The sequence below is a fragment of the Crinia signifera genome, chromosome 6, assembly GCF_055691185.1.
Source record: "Crinia signifera chromosome 6, ASM5569118v1, whole genome shotgun sequence".
Classification (NCBI taxonomy): Eukaryota; Metazoa; Chordata; class Amphibia; order Anura; family Myobatrachidae; genus Crinia; species Crinia signifera.
Window position 1 is genome coordinate 235678966 of NC_139222.1, and position 19418 is coordinate 235698383.

Here is a 19418-nt window from a genome sequence, read left to right on the forward strand (position 1 = left end):
ACATGATATGTAACTGGCACTATATATGTGCAAGACAATGATTGCTTGGCATTCAAATTCAATATCTGAGATAGTACACAAATTTTGTTTCCTGTTTTGAAACCTTGTTTTTTGAACAAATAAAATATATTTGTGTGTATTTTATGTGGTAATAAAATATGTTTGTGTGTATTTTATGTGGTAATAAAATATATTTGTGTGTATTTTATGTGTTTATACAGCATACATGCAAGATACTTCAAAATACATCATTGAAATATTAAAATATTCCGAAATACGTAATAATCCGTTATCCAAAATTCTCCTGGTCCCGAGCATTTTGGATACGGGATACTCAACCTGTAAAAGTAAATATAACCGGAATACAATAATTGGACTGCTAAAGTCACAATATTCCTGTAGGATACAAGTTTGAGAATCTTTATTGGGCTTGATTTCTGCAGCGCTTTCACAGGGCCCGATGTCTGTTTCCTCCAGGATCATTTATACGGCCACTAAAATATAGCAACACTTTCTCCTTTGTCAGATACTGAATCTTTTCAACTTTTCAAGGGTAAGGATTCCCCAAGCTCAGCAGAAATAGACATTTGTAGGGCTGCACGCCGCTGAACTGTGATGAGGAATTGGTGTGATGGATATGTACTCTCCATCGACCTTTAATAAAAGCCTGCAAGTTGTTATGGAACGTTGTGAAACCCAAGACATCCTCCAGGGTACCGCGCCATAGACGTATTAGTACACTGAGCAGATCATTGAGATTGGTATTATTATGTTTACAAGATTATTTCTATATTAAACATAGAGCATAGAATTTGATATGAACCACTTGGCAACTTTAGCAACTAGTCTACCCTAAATACATGTACACGCAGACACACTAAGACCAAGGGCCTTATTTTGGTCCATTCGTTCCCCTGCGTGGTGTTTGTGCAGGCAGCAGGCGGCGTTAAAATGACACGCAAAGCTGCGAGTGCTTGAACGTGAATCACAGAGAACAGCTCTCCACATAACAGCTGTTCTGATATGATTAGATCCCTCTCATAGTGAATCATGGAAAGAAGCCTATGGGAATCTATAGGGTAACGCCATCTAAAGAGAATGTTGCGCACTGCTTCTTAGGTCCTAACATAATGTATTGCATTCTCGAAGTTTGGTGCATCTGCAGTAAACAGCCAAACCTCAGAAAGCAGCATATTTTGGAAATTTGGCCACATTTTTAGCATTGGTGCATTCCGCCCACTGATACCCCTTTCACCCCAGGAAGCAAATTACCGGGTTAAAGCTTTTCACCCCTGAATTTGCTGAAAAACCCGGGTTTTTCTTTAGTGTGAAAGGGTCAACCCCGGTCTTAAATCCTGGGTCACCGACCCTAGTCTAGAGGATTTAAGACCTGGGTTGACCCTTTCACACCAAAGAAAAACCCGTGTTTTGCCGCAATTCAGGGGTGTAAAGCTTTAACCCGGTAATTTGCTTCCTGGTGTAAAAGGGGTATCAGTGGGCGGAATGCACCAATGCTAAAAATGTGGCCAAATTTCCAAAATATGCTGCTTTCTGAGGTTTGGCTGTAGTGATTCCACAAGTTATAATTGTTCTGCTTTTTATTATTATGGGCCATATGTACTAAGCTTCAAAAGTGATAAAATGGGGAGTTGAAGCCTAATAAGTGCAGTGTGCCTCGGTTACTGAGGCTTTGTTGGACAGATTGCACAAAACGACCTGCTTGTAAACAACTTCTAGCTATTCTGAAAGGTCGCCTGTCATTAACTGGTATTTTAATGAGCTATAAAAAGGAAACACAAATGATAGTTTGTTGGAGGTCAGCTTGTGGAGGGGTCATAGTGAGGGGAAAAAAATCTATAATTGAGAGTTTATTTTTCCTTAAATGGACACAGGAGGATTGCCATCTGACATGGACACAGGAGGATTGCTATCTGACATACTGAAATCATAGGCAACGTGTATAACTTAAAATACATCGCTGCCCTTTGCCGCCTGCCCGCCGCGATGCCAGCGCATATGTACTAACATATGTGGCTGGCATCGCAGTGTTGTGACGGAGACCCCCCACGATAACTGTACTGTGGGGTCTCAGTCACCTCCCTGCCGCCTGCTTATCCCCTCACGCCAGGGACAGCTAAGCTGGCTGACCCCGGCGCCTCAACCTCCCCCCCTGCAGCCGGAAGGATGTCCGGCTGCGTTGCTAGGGGGAGGAGGGGTTTACCTTCCAGGGTCCAGGAGGATCTTTCAGGAAGGTAAGCCCAAAGGAGGGGGGGGGCGGCAAGGCGGCTGGGTTGCTCGAGGCGGCGGGCTTCTATAGGGTATCGCCAACCAAGGGGGGCGATACCCTGCCCGGCGATATCGGTGTGGCCGGGTTTTAGTAAATATGAAAATGCGGTTTTACCGCAATTTCATTTTAATGTATATTTTAGAACCACAGAGACGTCTACTCAGAATAACCCCAGTTTGTACAGCTAGACAGGGCCGGTGGGGGGGTGTCGCTCCGTCGCTCCACTGGGGGGGGGGGGGGGGGGGGAGGGGTGCCGGGCACTCCGTCTCTCACTTGCTCTGGTCACTCCATCGCTCCACGAGGGGGTGCCAGGTAATGCGTCGCGGGATGTAAAAGAAGAAAAGGGTTTGTGGAGCGCTCAGGATATGTTGGTTAATAAGTGGATAAAGTCATTAAAAAATGATGATCAGATGGGTGTCACATGAAAATACAAATTGATTTAATTATACACATAATATGATGACACAATTGTTAAAATAGTAGATAAAAATGATAATGCAATATTATATGGCCCTCATTGGCATACAAAATAACCACTTAGAAAGGACATTGAATACTTAAGTGAGTCCCGCTTGTTCCAAAGATATGCTCTCCTCCCAAAGGATGTTGGTGATCCCCACAAATGGGATGGGACAGATTGGGGTGATCCGGATTAGGCTGGTACTGGGGTGTCCATTGTTCCTGCTGGAGGCCTTGGTTCTTTGATCCACTGGTGGGCAAAAGGATGGAATACCGCACTTCTCGGATAGGCTCCAATGATTAAGCAGGTGGTGACCCAATTTGCATATCCAGTTTGGGGGTTCCGGAAAGGTATGGGCTAGTCCGTGGGGGGACAGGGGGAGTAGCTGGTTCAAGGGGATAATGTAGAATAGTCCAGTGTCCAAGTGGTGCTAGAATTCCTGACGCGTTTCGTTGTGCTGAGACAACTTTATCAAAGGGGGGGTGGCGAGGCGGCGGGGTTGTGGTGGAGGCGGCGGGCTTCTTTAGGGTATCGCCAACCAAGGGTGGCGATACCCTGCCCGGCGATATCGGTGTGTCTGGGTTTTAGTAAATATGAAAATGCGGTTTTACCGCATTTTCATTTTAATGTATATTTTAGAACCACAGAGACGTCTACTCAGAATAACACCAGTTTGTACAGCTAGACAGGGCCGGTGGAAGGCACCGGAGCGCCCCAGGCGGGGGCGCACACCCCCTCTCCACCGTGGGTGGGTGGGAGGTGTCGCTCCGTTGCTCCACTGGGGGGGGGAGGGGTGCTGGGCACTCCGTTTCTCACTTGCTCCGGTCGCTCCATCGCTCCACGAGAGGGTGCCAGGTAATGCGTCGCGGGACACCGCAACGTTCAACGGGAGGGGACGGTAGGGGGATGGTGTGATGCGGCTAGGGCCGCGGAGTAACTCCGCGGGGGGTGATGTGGCGGCTGCCGAGTTGCTCCAGGGGGGGGGGGGGGGGAGATGGGGAGGAGAGTTGCCGTTAACCTCCATCTACGGGGACCTGCTCCTAAGTGCCGCCCTAAGTGTGCCCTAGGTAAATGCCTAAGGCTGCCTAGAGGTGGCGCCAGCCCTGCAGCCAGATTCCTGATATATTATGGTTTCCAACAGATTGACTGATCAGAGGGTTCCCTGGGCCCAACATCAAATGTGAAACCATCCACTGATCAATAATCGTGATGTTACAGTAGTGTTACATAGCAGTAGGTAGTGGTTGCAGTGCTGTACCTACTCTGCAGTATAACATAATTTATTTTATGAACATCTGGGATTTTAACCCTACATATAGGCAGTCATTCTGATTGACTCGGTAAGCAGGGAAGTTCGAGTGAGCCAGAATCGCATCCATATTGTACTGCTTTGGCAATAGATGTAATGCTCTGTGAAATGCAAGGACACGGTAGAAGGTCTATCTGTAAGACCTACACAGCTTCTGTGACTCAGGTTCTGTGACTTACCAAAGTCACTAGTAAGGGCAGACAAATACTGCAGTCCCAAAACATGCAAATGTCTATACATATGACAGTAAGCTGTGATCCACAGATATACGTCACTATAACATCATCAACAGGATTCTATTTTATTAAAGATAGGAAGTGAGACAGCTTTCCTGACTCTGTGTCGCAAAGTCATTAAACCAGAAAGGTACTGAATGAATGAGCCGTACTGTGGCAGAGTTTAAAAGAAATCACCGCAGACAGGTTTAAATAATAAATCACACACAGAAAATACTGACAAGAGCGGCGCACACGCTACCAGACACAGAGGCATGGAAATATCACCGAATGGAGACACTGACTTGTACACAGTTGGAATAATTTACATTAATTAGGTTTAGTTCACTTGAGTGTTATCAAAGCAGAAGTTGATTTAAAATTTTGATTTGTTTACCAGTCGGAAACCTGCCCAATTTATTTTACTATTAACCAAACCCATTCCAAAATGGTAACAAGGGTACGTATAGAATGATGTCACGTCTCTGCTGTTGTCTGTATTGTCACTGGTGACTGCAGTTAGGACACTCACCTCTGCAGTATTATACAGTATCACTGTTTGAAGCTTGATACATCTGGCCCTAAAATCTAAATCTATAGAAACTATTTTTAATGTACTTGCTACACAGTGAATTGCAGCGCAGAAGGCTCCTAACCTGCACAACATACAGTACATTGCCCTTACTTTCTGCATCTGGGAGTTGAAAGATGTTTTTGTGCAGTATTGTTAATGTGCTATATAAATGAGACCAATGGAGGTTTAGAACATCTTGTCCTGATAAACAACCAGCCATCAGCTTCTATAGTACATGTCATTTTTCAAACCCAGCCTGTAGCATGACAGTTAGGATCTGATTGGCTGTTTAGCACTCTCCACTTTATCACTTTTTGAAGCTTGATACATCTGGCCCATAGAGACTAATGTCACTGTACCTGTAGCTGCTAATTTTTATGTAACGTTTGTGCGGAAATATATAAATGTCGCACTGGGATTAGTAAGGAGATGCCTGTCTGATCCAACATTTGCATACAACTATTATATGTACATTGGGAGAACACTGCCCTTCTGAGTAAGCCTATGGCCGCGCAGACTGACCGACGGAACTGAGACACTGGAGCCATTCTGACTGCTTACAGCAGTGTTTTTCAACCAATGTTCCGTGGCACACTAGTGTGCCTTGAGCTGTTCTCAAGTGTGCCCCCAGCTCTAGAGATGTCCACACAGCCACTACCACTAGTTCAACTGTTATTCAATGGTCTCTTGTTTTCATGTGAGGGCCAGTGTATTGTATTTTTGTTAGCTGTGGGGACCAGTGTGATTGATTTCTCATATGGGGACCAATGGCATTGTTTTTTTCCCTATGGGGGCCAATGTGTTTTTTCCTGTGGGCGTCTCATAGTGTGCCCTGGCCATTTTAAAATCTTGTTTGGTGTGCCGCGATTTGAAAAAGGTTGAAAATCACTGGCTTACAGGGTCACAGTTGCTGGCAGTCACATGCCCCCAATACAGTGTTGACACGCCTGTGTTGTAGTAAATAACCATCCCTCCATTACCTGTTACAAACAATGTCTGCCTGTCAATCACAGTGCAGCTGGAACACATGATCAAAACAAAATTGCTTAACTGCGTACAAAATCAACAATGTGTTCTGAAGCAGGTTCTCTGAATCAGGTCGTTCAACTGAATATTATTTGGTGAAGGAAAGTGGTCTGGTCTCAATTCTCCTGAAGCGTATACAACCATGAACTATATATTATTATAACACAAATACATCTAGTAGCAGTAATAATAAAACCATTATTTACAGCATACACGTTAAAATCCATTGTGCACTTACCAATGCTTTGGCATTCGGGTTGGCTTTCTTATCCAGCAGGACTTTAGCTACTTTGTAATGACCGCAGTGTGCAGCAACATGCAGAGCAGTTAGATAGTCATTGGTGACATCATCCACAGGCACGTTATGCAGCAGCAGGAGCTGGACGCAGTTCAGGTGATCGCCTTGGGTTGCCATGTGCAGAGGGGACAGACCATTCTGCAAACAAACAAGCAGAGTGAGCGGTAGGTGCAGCAGACAGGTAAACAGCAGGTGTTAGGTTTCCCACTAAGCTTCCCTATTAACTAGTGAACAAGATGTTTTCGTACAGTAGGTTTCATTTTTTATTTCATGGTTTTCCTGGTAGAATTAGAATAATATTACATTAATGACATTTACTCCATATAACACCGCCTAACAATGGCAGATACTATGGGATAAAATTTACTAAAGCTTCTAAAAGAGGTGACGTTTCCCATAGCAACTTATCAGATTCTGATCATTTCTCTATTGCATCTTACACAATAATAGATAGAATCTGATTGGTTGCTATGGGCAACATTCCCTCTTTTCATTTTTAGAAGCCTTTGTAAATTTACCTCTACTTTACCATTAAATGGGGTATTCAATGTAGGGTCACGACTGTCGGGCTAGCCCGACAGCCGCGACCCTGTCCCGTTCCTGGCCAGCTCGAAAGGGATTTTGCAGGCGGGATTCAATGTTCTGCCTGCTGAGCGCCGAGAAGGGGGCGTGGTCACTAGAAGCGGCAGGAAATGGGCGAGCTGCAGCCAGGAGCTCGTCAATTCCCGGGCGGATGTGTATTTTTGGACGGCCACCGAGTGTTCTTAGCCCCGCCTACCGTACGGATCGCTCACACCATTCGAATGCGGCAAAACGCCGACCGAACAGACCGTGAGTGGATGTTTCATGTGAACACCTCCTCCATCTGTGGGAACCTCCCTCATCCTCCAATGGTTGCCGACCATGGAATGATGGACCAAACAGTCACACTGCTGAGTGCTCCAGACCACTTGGGCATTTTGTGCGAAAGAAGGGATATGGGTGGGCAGCTGACATCCGGCTATGTCAGCTGTCCACCCCCCACAGGTGCATCACGGACGCATTACCATACGTATGCCCAGCGTTTTCATGGGAACGCCCATGAAACGCAGGACATACGCATATGGTATGGAGCCCAAACAGGCCTTCACGACCCTCTCCACCCCCTGCTCGAATTGTTCAGACCGATCGTTTTCTGTACGGAATTCATGCCGTATTCGGACATGCGCGGCGTTTGCACATGCGCAGCATGGACTCATTACAATGGGGTGTAGTATGACGGTCTGACAGGGAGAATCCTGACGGTCAGTATCCCGACGTCAGAATCCCAACTGCCGGTGCGTCGACAGGGGGTTTGAGCACAAATAAGCCCCTTGCGGGCTCGCTTCACTCGCAACAGGTTCCATTCTCCCTCTATGGGGGTCGTGGACCCACACAAGGGAGACTGGACCCTGTGAGTCGGGATCCCCCCTGTAGGAGTACCGGCATCCTAAACGAGTCAACAAAAATCAGTGGAGATCAGTAACACTCCGTCAGACCCAGCTCAGTCTGAAAGGGTCCAAAATAACCCAGTCAAGCAACCTGGTAATCCAACCTGGGTAACAACCAGTGTACATTCATTTATTTATTTATTAACAGTTTCTTATATAGTGCAGCATATTCCGTTGCGCTTTACAATAGAAGACAGTGATACAACAAACTGGGTATTTACATTCAAAGGTATGAGGGCCCTGCTCGCAAGCTTACAATCTACAGGGAAACAAAACAGGTCAATGTAAGCAACGTTGCAATGTAAGCAGGTAACATGGATCATCCAACCCAGGTCCGGATTACAGCATGGGGCGAGCCAGCTTTACTGGCACTTCCATCTCCAATCACTGGTAGAAGAGAGATTGCACCCACGTGCGGTGTAAACAGTGCTGACCTGGGATTAGCCCAGGTCAGAGCCGCACTGTGAATGAGATCTGACCTGGATTGCATCCAGGTTGGACAGGTGTTCAAAATCCCTGGTCGGACTGGGAATATTGATCTGAAAGGGGTATAAATGTTTATCCAATAGTGAGCAAACCGCATGTAACATGCTAAGCAAGCCCGTAACAAGATTTATCTGTCAATGTGTTGTGTCTATGAAAAATAGGGACATTTTAGCAACAACTCTTTTTAAATGGATACAGTAGGGACTGTTGAAAACGTCAGTGTCTCTGTTAAGCGTTTGTCCTCACAAGAGTATCCTAAGGCCTTCTGCCTCCTGGAGTCCTCAGTGCCTAGTATACCATTATTGGGCACACATGTCACCATCATTCCAAACAATGTGATTATTATCCAGTAAACGTATATGGCAGGAGTAACCAGTTTCACCTATTTAAGACCAGTTTGTACTGGGTTAACAGGAACGCAAATATATGTCAATATTTGTCTTGGATAAGCTGCAAGGTACTGTATGCTATCACATGAGATAATGACAATGGTTTCAGCTGTGGGGACATGAATAATAGCCTTGTATCCTATCCAGCCGGATGAGCACATTTATTGTACTAGATCCCATGCCTTTATCTCCATATATAATACAATGGAATGTTACGGTTCAAATCTTTGTTTGTCAGCTGGATTTTATTTTGATAATTAATTGAAGGTTATGCATAATTTTATACCCTGAGATATTCTTAATGTACACACTGGACAGTATAGACAGGGCCGTAACTAGGGGGGGGCTGGGGGGTCACGCGCACCGGGCGCTGGAGGTGAGGGGCGCTGTGAGGTCCGGTGACAGGTATGTCCGTCCATCTCCTACTAGCGCGGCTGCAGGAAGCGCTGATGATTTCGAAAAGACTTGCCAGGCGCTGATTGGCTGAATTCAGCCAATCAGCGTCCGGCAAGTCTTTTTGAAGTCATCAGCGCTTCCCGCCGCAGCGCTAGTAGGAGATGGACGGACATACCTGCGGCTTCAACGGTCAGAGGACTGTGCGGGGAGGGGGGGGGTCTCCGGCGCCAGGGACAAGGCGTCATTTGGTCGGTCCCCCCTGTCAGCTGCTAACTAAGCAGCGGGGAATAAACGCTGTGCGCATGCGCACAGCGTCTATTCCCGCAGCCAGGGGGCTGGGGGCATGGCTAGAGGCTCACAGAGCCTCTGGGTCATGCCCCCATAGCGGCAAAATGGGGGCGTGGCCTCGCGGGAGAGCAGCGATTATAGGCCACGCCCCAAATTAGGCCACGCCCCCCCCGAAAATTTCGGCGCGCCTCCGGCGCACAGCAGCATCACTAGCGGGGGGGGGGGGCACCAAAAGACTGCCTTGCCCCGGGCGCCGGAAACCCTAGTTTCGGCCCTGGTATAGAAGAACCCATGAGCCTATTTTATCCAGCTTAAAGGCTCCCTTAAACAATGCGGAAGCATGTGCAGCTAAACTGCACAAACAGATCCCTCTCCTGTAGCTAGGATTTCCTGGATTCTCCCTGAATTGGTGGCAACCCTCCAGGACGTTTTTGCAGTCTCCCGGATTCTGGGATTCTCCCGGAATCCGGGTGACTTTGAAAACCTCCACAGCCTCCCAAATGAATGTGCACACTGTCAGGGAGGTTGGTTCCAGCGGAGCGCAAGCTCTGGGTGCCAGAAAGGCCACAGGGCATGCACAGTGCATCTCCAGCACTTGCGAGTTGCTGCCTGCCCGACAGCTCCCTCTACCTCCACAAATATTTAAACTGGGCCAGGGGAGAGGAGAGGACGGAGGAGCACTGTGCAGCCAACAGCTTAGGATGCTGCAGCAACGCTTCCTCCTGAGCCTCAGAGGAGAGATAAGCCGGCTGCTACTGTGTATCAATCCCAGGGGACCTCTGCCGTCTGTGCTGTCAGCTGAGAAAATGGTGAGGCCAGTGTGGAGGGGGGGATTTGTGTGTGTGTGGACGGTCAGTGTTTGGGCAGATATGCATGGTAGAGAAGTGAGGGAGGTTGCTGTTAAGTTGTTTCACTGTTGTCAGCTTGAGGAGAGGATGTATGCGGTATCTCTGTGTAGGAGTTGTCAGTAGGGGAAATGTGTTATTATATGTAACAATAGGGACTTCAATACATGTCTGTATTAGAGGCCACGCCCACTTTTCTGAAGAGGTCATGCCCATTTTACATAACCGCGCCCACTTTTCCAGGAGCGTACGTGCACATGAAGGTATGTGTGAGGGGGAATTTCCAGGTATCGAAGATGCCTGAGGTGGCAACCCTACCTGTAACCCATACTTGCATGTGTGCAGCCCAATAGCTGCACAAGAACTAAGCTGTAAAGGATAGCTTAAGCCAGTGGTTCCCAAACACAATTCTCAAGACCTCCCAACAGTCTACATTTTCAGAATATCACTGCTTGTGAGGAGATCATACCTCCCAACATCTGCAATAGTGCAAGCTTGACTTCTGTGAGGCCATGCCCCATTGTGCACAGCATCTATTCCCTGCAGAGCAATCCAGAGCAGGTGGGACCCCCCCACCATGGGACATTGCTTGTCCCGGGCAGGAAATGGGGCCATCCCAAAAAATTTAGTAAACTGACACAGGAGGTATAACAGATAGTATAATTAAACTGACTGAGGTACTAATGAAATCATCTGTGCCTAAGCATGGATATCCTTAAAACCTGTACTGTGGTTACCTTGAGGACTGTGTTTAGGAACTACTGGCTTAAGCTGGAATTATACTATCTTACTCTTCACAGAGACAGGCTCTTTTTGGAGCCACTATCCTGGCAGCAGCAGATTGACAAATAGCCAGTGGTGACTCCAGAGGTGGGGCTGCAGCACAGTTCAAAATACAAATAGGGGACCACACCAACTGCCATTTCAAACAGACTCACTGGAAGTTGGTAATTCTCCTCTATTAGAACTTTGAACTGTGCTGCAGCCCCTCCTCTGGAGCCACCATTGCAAATAGCCCTGAAAATGAATTCTTTATTGCCACCATATGATAATTTTGTGGCCATAAACTTCCACTGAGAACCTAGATCTGCATTGCCCAGCCCCTACCCAAATTTTGCTATGGAGCATAACAGAAAACACACAGATCCAGCATTGTTCCCTTTGGGTTTGTCGTTAGCAAGTAGCAGTATTTTAGTCCCATGCATTGGGCATTTTTGAATAATAGTCTGTATGAACCCCACAACTGCTGACTCACCTTATGTTGCACTGAGTCTTCCTCCACTGTGACTGCATCTCCTTCTAGAAATCTTGTTATTAGTAATACTGACTTCCTGACAGGCTGCACAATGTGGACAGGAGGTGCCTGCATTTGTATTTTCACTCATTTTATATTCATTTATGGTTGTTTAATTAATATTATGTTATGATAAGTTATTCAGAGAACCTAATTTACTACTAACATGTATGGATTAATTGTGGAATTTGCATTTGTTTGGACAATTCATGAATGAGATGAAATATTAGAATGTAAAGAAATAGATTAATCGAAGTTCAGTGGCTGCATTAATGTTCCAGTGTCTCTTTGCCATTATTAATATGTCCCTGCTTTGGAATAAAACATTGTACGTAACTTAGTGTAGGGAACCACTAAGACATGACACTATACCCATAAGGGGGAATTATGGCAGACAAACCAAGACCTAACCTGCAAATAATGGCCTGTTTCTACAGACTCACATTGGACAGCACTGGGATAACCAGTCCAGACTTCCCAATGAATGTCAGCAAGTACGAATATATATCTCATCAAGGTCAAAGGTCATGCCTATTATAAAGCTGAATATATATGGTATGTGTAGGAGCCTTTATACCAACCTTGGTTTTGGAGAGAATAGGGGCTCCTCTGTCCAGGAGCATCTCCACCACTTGTTCGTGACCACTCCTTGCTCCACAGTGAAGGGGTGTCAGACCATCCTATAGGAATAGATTGTTATTAGTGTAATGAAATATACAGATATTATTATTTACACATGGAAAAATTGTACCTGATAATGAAAATGTAGATCACATCCAAGTGACTCTGTGTTAGGGTTGCTGGGTGTCCTCGCCAACCCTGACTCCGTTGTCACCGAATGGAATTGGCGGACGCGTGCTTAGCTAGACTTCACCTCTAATAGCCGCGTTCGGCAGAGCCCGTTAGTCAGGCTCCGCCCCCGATGCCACCAGGTCTTACGTGAGACAACGCCGCCGCCAAGGCCAAGGATGAACAAGGGGGAAACTAACTGCGTACCCCGAGGCGAGGACCCACTAGCCCCCGGAGGGGTGATGTGGAGATACCCCTACTAAGGAATAGTAATAACAAGATGCACGTACAGAGGTGTAACAATACACAGTGAAGCTGAAACAATAATAAAATGTATCGGGACCCGAAAGGGTAATACCGAAGTACACGGGTGTAACAATACACAATATAGCTGACACAATAATGACAATAAATCTGAACCCCAAATCGGGAACTGCCAAAGTACACAGGTGTAACAATACACAATATAGCTGACACAATAATGACAATAATTTCCAAGGCAATGAGTGGAAACCCCCACTTATCTGAAAGATGGTATGCAGCAGACAAGAGGATAATCCACCAGGCTGGAAGAGTGAAGGAATGCAGGAAACCAAGGCTGGACACCACACCGACCGGAAAGGCAACCTGAGGCTGGACCAGGAACACTCTTGGGCAAGACAGAGCTATAACCGGCACCAGATAACCCCAGCCACGGGTTTAAATGGAGTGCAGCTTAATAGCTGCCGGGGGCTAATTGGCTCCCCCAGCGGCCGTGCGTGACCCCTCCTCCTCCGTACGGCTGCCTGGCGTCCCCCGTCGCCTAGGCAACCGCTGAGGCCGAGGAGGAGGAGGAGGTGCCTGGACTCCGGCACCTGCAGGAGCGTCCGGCGGGCTTTGCGGCTTGGTGACGCGGCGGCGTCTCCTGGTGACGCCGCGGCGCACCGAGGTGACGCGGCCGCGTCCATGTTGCTTAGCAACATGCTCAGCATGCCGCACGGAGGCCGCCGGGCTAGCGCTAGAGCTACCCGGCCGGCCTCTGACAGTACCCCCCCCTTGAGGAGGGGTCACCGAACCCTTAAAGCCTGGTTTAAAAGGGAATTTCTTAAAGAACTCCGCCTTTAATCTGGGAGCATGAAGCAATCTATCCGACACCCAGGATCTCTCTTCATCCCCGAAGCCTTGCCAATGAACCAGGAACTTCAATTGACCCCGGGAGATCTTGGAATCCAGGACCCGTTCGACCAGAAACTCTTTATGGCCCTGGACCATGACTGGTTTACAAGTCTGACTGAAGTGGGAAGATGACGAGACAGGTTTGAAAAGAGAACAATGAAAGACATTATTGATTCTCAACGATCTGGGTAGCTGTAATCTAAAAGCTACTGGATTGATTTGCTTGGTAATAAGGAATGGACCAATGAACTTAGGTCCTAGTTTCGGACATTTCTGGCGAATCTTGATATGACGAGTCGACAACCAGACCCTTTGACCCACCTTAAAAAAACATGGTCTCCTGTGTCTATCAAAAAAGACCTTAGACCGTGCTGAAGATTGTCTAAGAGCCAGGTGGACTTTCTTCCAAGCCTTTTTTAGAGAAGACACCGCAGTGGAGGGAGAGCGAGGCTTTTCCATGGGAATGTCGAAAGAATTACATTTGGGATGAAAACCGAAATTGCATAAAAAGGGCGAGCTCTTAGATGCCACATGGTAGGCGTTATTATAGGAAAATTCAGCCAAAGGTACCAGCTCTGCCCAATTGGTCTGACATTTGGATACAAAGCAACGTAAATATTGCTCCAATGCCTGGTTGACTCTTTCGGTTTGACCATTGGACTGTGGATGATACCCGGAAGAGAGGCTGACCTGTATCCCCAGACTAGAGCAGAAACACCTCCAAAACCGGGCCACGAACTGGGAACCTCTGTCCGAAACTATGTCCAAAGGAAGACCATGAAGCCTAAAGATGTGAGTAATGAATAATTGGGCTAGCTCCCTGGCAGTGGGGAGTTTGTGTAAGGGAATAAAGTGTGCCATTTTGCTAAACCTATCGACAGTGACCCAAATGGTGGTAAAATGGGCAGATGAAGGAAGGTCAACAATAAAATCCATGGAAATATGGGACCATGGTCTTTCCGGAATAGACAGAGGGAGGAGTTGACCCACAGGAGATGATCGAGAAGACTTATGCTGAGCACAGCTGAGGCAAGAGGAAATGAAGTGGGATACATCCTGCTTCATGGTGGGCCACCAGACTGCTCTGGACAAATGTTCAAGGGTCTTGGTGATTCCTGGATGTCCAGTGACTTTACTGGAATGAAAATCTTTGAAGACCAATTCTCGCAGATTCTTGGGCACAAAAAGACGATCTTGCGGAGTGTTCCGGGGAGCCCGGGACTGAGAAGCAAGAATGCGAGATGCTAAATCTTGGGTCAACCCCGCAAAGATGACAGAAGACGGGACTATGGGAGTTTCATCACGTTGGGTACTTTGAGTGGTCTGAAAACTACGGGAAAGCGCATCTGCTTTCGTGTTCTTGGGACCAGGTCTGAAGGTGATGATAAAACAGAACCTGGTAAAAAACAAAGCCCACCGCGCTTGTCGCGGATTCAATCGTTTGGCCGACTCGATGTAGGCCAAGTTCTTATGGTCCGTGATTACTGTTATGACATGTTCTGCTCCTTCCAGCCAGTGTCGCCACTCCTCAAAAGCCCACTTTATGGCCAAAAGCTCCCGATTACCCACATCATAATTCCTCTCAGCTGCCGAAAATTTGCGAGAAAAGTAGGCACACGGGTGGACTTTTTGATCATGTTCACTCTTCTGAGAGAGGACAGCTCCGGCTCCAATATCCGAGGCGTCTACCTCAACAAGGAACGCATTTCTGGGATCCGGATGATGAAGAATGGGAGCCGAACAGAAAGCCTTCTTTAACCTCTCAAATGAAACCAAGGCCTGCGGAGACCAGTTCTGGGGATCTGCCCCTTTACGGGTCAATTCGACAATGGGGGCAACAATATCAGAAAAAGATCGAATGAATTTACGATAATAATTGGCGAATCCTAGGAACCTCTGAACCGCTTTAAGGTTTGAGGGGCGCGCCCACGACAGGATGGCCTGAACCTTACATGGATCCATCGAGAAACCCTTGGGGGAGATAACATAGCCCAAAAAAGAGATCTGAGGAACTTCAAAATCACATTTTTCCAGCTTGGCGTACAACTGGTTCTCCCGCAGTTTTTGGAGGACCATACGGACATGCTGCCGATGCTCAGAAAGGTTTTTTGAAAAAATTAAAATATCATCCAGATATACAACAGCAAATAACCCCAGAAACGGACGGAGCACCTCGTTGATGAAATCCTGAAACACTGCGGGAGCATTGGCCAACCCAAAAGGCATTACCAGGTATTCATAGTGGCCAGAGTGGGTATTGAAGGCGGTCTTCCACTCGTCTCCCCGGCGAATTCTGATGAGGTTGTAGGCTCCCCTCAAATCAATCTTTGAAAAAATAACAGCCTCCCGAATTTGGTCAAATAGGACAGAAATGAGAGGCAACGGGTAAGAATTCTTTATGGTGATTTTGTTCAGGGCCCGGTAATCAATACAAGGGCGTAATGATCCGTCCTTCTTCTCCACAAAAAAGAACCCTGCGCCCACGGGAGACTTTGAAGGACGAATGAAGCCCTTTTCGAGACTCTCTTTGATATAAAGATCCATGGCCTGCGATTCAGGTCCCGAAAGAGCATACAGTCGCCCCTTGGGAAGTCTAGAGTTGGGGACGAGGTCGATAGCGCAGTCAAAAGACCGGTGAGGAGGCAATGTCTCGGCTTCCCTCTTAGAAAAGACATCAGAATAGTCTCTGTAGGGATGGGGTATGGAAGTAGAGACAAGATGAGTGGCCCGGAGAGGTAGCGAAAGACAGTTATCGGTACAATAAGACCCCCACTGGGTTATCTCCCCTGAAGCCCAATCGATGCAGGGACTATGTTCCCGTAACCAAGGTAACCCTAAGACTAATGGAGCCCAAGGACATTGAAAGAGATAGAAAGAGATCTCCTCCGAGTGAAGAGCTCCTACCGAGAGTCGTAAAAGGGGAGTGCGTGAGGTTACACTGCCGTTGGAGAGCGGGAGGCCGTCCAGACCACAAACAGATAGGGTGCCCTCTAGGGGAATGGGGTCGAACCCTAGTGAGTTGACCAGGTGGACATCCATGAAGTTGCCGGCCGCGCCGCAATCCAAAAAGGCAGGAACCTCTAACACTCGGGTACCACAGGAAACAGTAACTTGAATCATGATCGAATCTACGGGGTTAAAGCTGGATAGGCCTAAGTGAATCCCCCCGAAATCACCTAGGCCCTGTCTTTTCCCGCCTTTAAAGGACAAACCACAGCACGGTGACCCTGACCACCACAATAGAGGCATAAGCCCTTGAGTCTCCTACGGTTCTTTTCAGAGGTGGAAAGACGGGTTGCTCCTATCTGCATGGGCTCCTCCCCTGTACTCTCCAGGGACTCCCCGGAGGGAGGAGAGGGGAGCACCCCCGACTCTCTCTCTCTTTGGCGTTCACGAAAGCGCCGGTCCACTCTGATTGACAACTGCATGATCTCATCAAGAGAAGCAGGAGTGGGGTAATGGACAAGGGCATCCTTGAGATATTCTGCCAAACCAATTCTAAACTGGCTACGCAATGCCGGGTCATTCCAGCCAGAGTCTATGGCCCACCTCCTAAAGTGAGTACAATACACCTCGGCCGTACCTTGGCCCTGCCGCAGTGCCCGGAGATTAGCTTCGGCAGATGCGGCCCTATCCGGGTCATCATACAACAAACCCATTGCCTTAAAAAAGGAACTTACTGAAGAGAGAGCCTCATCTCCGGCTGGTAGGCCGAATGCCCACGTCTGAGGATCCCCCTGGAGGAGAGAGATAATAATACCCACACGTTGGGTCTCAGAGCCAGAGGACGCCGGTCTGAGTTTAAAGTATAATTTACAGGCCTCCCTGAAATTATAAAACTGCAATCGATCCCCAGAGAAGCGATCAGGGAGACTAATCTTAGGCTCAGGGTTTCTTGCGGAGGATATGGCCCCACGTACCTGTTCCTCCTGTGTGTTAACCCTGAGAGTGAGCTCCTGAAGTCTTTGAGTTAGGGTGTGCATCTGCCCTGCCAAGGCATGGCTAGCGGCCTGTTGAGCAGGGTCCATGACTGACAACTGGAACCCCCAGAGTAATATGTCTTTGGCCGGTTATAATGTTAGGGTTGCTGGGTGTCCTCGCCAACCCTGACTCCGTTGTCACCGAATGGAATTGGCGGACGCGTGCTTAGCTAGACTTCACCTCTAATAGCCGCGTTCGGCAGAGCCCGTTAGTCAGGCTCCGCCCCCGATGCCACCAGGTCTTACGTGAGACAACGCCGCCGCCAAGGCCAAGGATGAACAAGGGGGAAACTAACTGCGTACCCCGAGGCGAGGACCCACTAGCCCCCGGAGGGGTGATGTGGAGATACCCCTACTAAGGAATAGTAATAACAAGATGCACGTACAGAGGTGTAACAATACACAGTGAAGCTGAAACAATAATAAAATGTATCGGGACCCGAAAGGGTAATACCGAAGTACACGGGTGTAACAATACACAATATAGCTGACACAATAATGACAATAAATCTGAACCCCAAATCGGGAACTGCAAAAGTACACAGGTGTAACAATACACAATATAGCTGACACAATAATGACAATAATTTCCAAGGCAATGAGTGGAAACCCCCACTTATCTGAAAGATGGTATGCAGCAGACAAGAGGATAATCCACCAGGCTGGAAGAGTGAAGGAATGCAGGAAACCAAGGCTGGACACCACACCGACCGGAAAGGCAACCTGAGGCTGGACCAGGAACACTCTTGGGCAAGACAGAGCTATAACCGGCACCAGATAACCCCAGCCACGGGTTTAAATGGAGTGCAGCTTAATAGCTGCCGGGGGCTAATTGGCTCCCCCAGCGGCCGTGCGTGACCCCTCCTCCTCCGTACGGCTGCCTGGCGTCCCCCGTCGCCTAGGCAACCGCTGAGGCCGAGGAGGAGGAGGAGGTGCCTGGACTCCGGCACCTGCAGGAGCGTCCGGCGGGCTTTGCGGCTTGGTGACGCGGCGGCGTCTCCTGGTGACGCCGCGGCGCACCGAGGTGACGCGGCCGCGTCCATGTTGCTTAGCAACATGCTCAGCATGCCGCACGGAGGCCGCCGGGCTAGCGCTAGAGCTACCCGGCCGGCCTCTGACACTCTGGCCAATTCCAGCCATACTGGTGGTCAGTATAATTCTGATCAGTATCTGACAGTATCGCAGTACACTGCTCTCTAATGTGGGGTACACACCAGGACGAATTGGGCCAAAATGAGCCAATATAGATGTAAATTGGCCATGTGTTGGGCCATTTCACTGCCGTTCTGATGTGATCCCGGTGTGCGGCCTCACGGGTCATTAGATCTTTCCTGAGATCCTACCTGCAGCAGGTAGGATCTGATAAATGACCATTGAAGTGGGTGCGTGTTGCAATCGGATCACGATCACATCGGATTTAGTTCCTGTGCGGGTCGTAGGCTCCGCCAGATCGTGAACGGGTCGTACAATCCTCTAACGACCCGCTCACGAGCTGCATCGTGCTGGTGTGTACCCACTTTAACAAGTGATGTAAATATAGAGGAACTGCATTTTTTTGTACACCTACTGTACTGTATATAGTGCATTATCTACTATGTAAAACTAGTATGAACATTAAATTGTATAAAAAGGTCATCATGCAATTATTATTGGTTTAATGCAGATGACAGGATCATGAAATTCCATATAGCGTATTAATAACGCTCAAGCACATATTTACTTCAGTGGTGTCATACACATTATAGCCACTGAGTGGCAGTGTTGCTCCAGTACTACCAATCAGAAAAGATTTCCTCTGCAATCACATTCATAGCATGAATCCGAATACAATATTTTAGGCATCTAAGTGGTGCAGACAAGGATGAGCATGTACAGTACTGTTTTTTTTTGTTTCAATAATGTCATCATATGTGCACAAAATAACTAACACCCAGAGGCAGAACTACCACTGGTGCAGAAGATGACAAGGGCGGGGCCCCTGAGGACTAAGGGGCCTACTGCCCAGACCAGCAGTGAGTTATCCATGGGACCATTATGAGTAATGTCAGATGAATGGTCCAGTGCAGAGAGCAGGGTGGACCGCACTGCCTGTGGAACCTGCCCCTTACCTCAGGGCTGCAGGGATTATCACTATTGATCACAGCCATGCACTGCCTCT

At 47.9% G+C, this 19418-nt stretch overlaps 1 protein-coding gene across 8 annotated transcripts in view; it reads right to left on the reverse strand.

Moving 5' to 3' along the window:
• The window catches only part of ANK3 (ankyrin 3), a 333783-nt gene that overhangs the window by 143193 nt on the left and 171172 nt on the right, over positions 1-19418 (reverse strand). For all 8 annotated transcript variants that reach the window (XM_083149133.1, XM_083149134.1, XM_083149135.1 and 5 more), the window contains 2 exons: positions 11918-12016; positions 6110-6307 (listed from right to left, as the gene is read on the reverse strand). In XM_083149133.1, coding sequence (XP_083005259.1) covers positions 6110-6307; positions 11918-12016 — 297 coding nt within the window. The remainder of the gene's footprint in view (positions 1-6109; positions 6308-11917; positions 12017-19418) is intronic.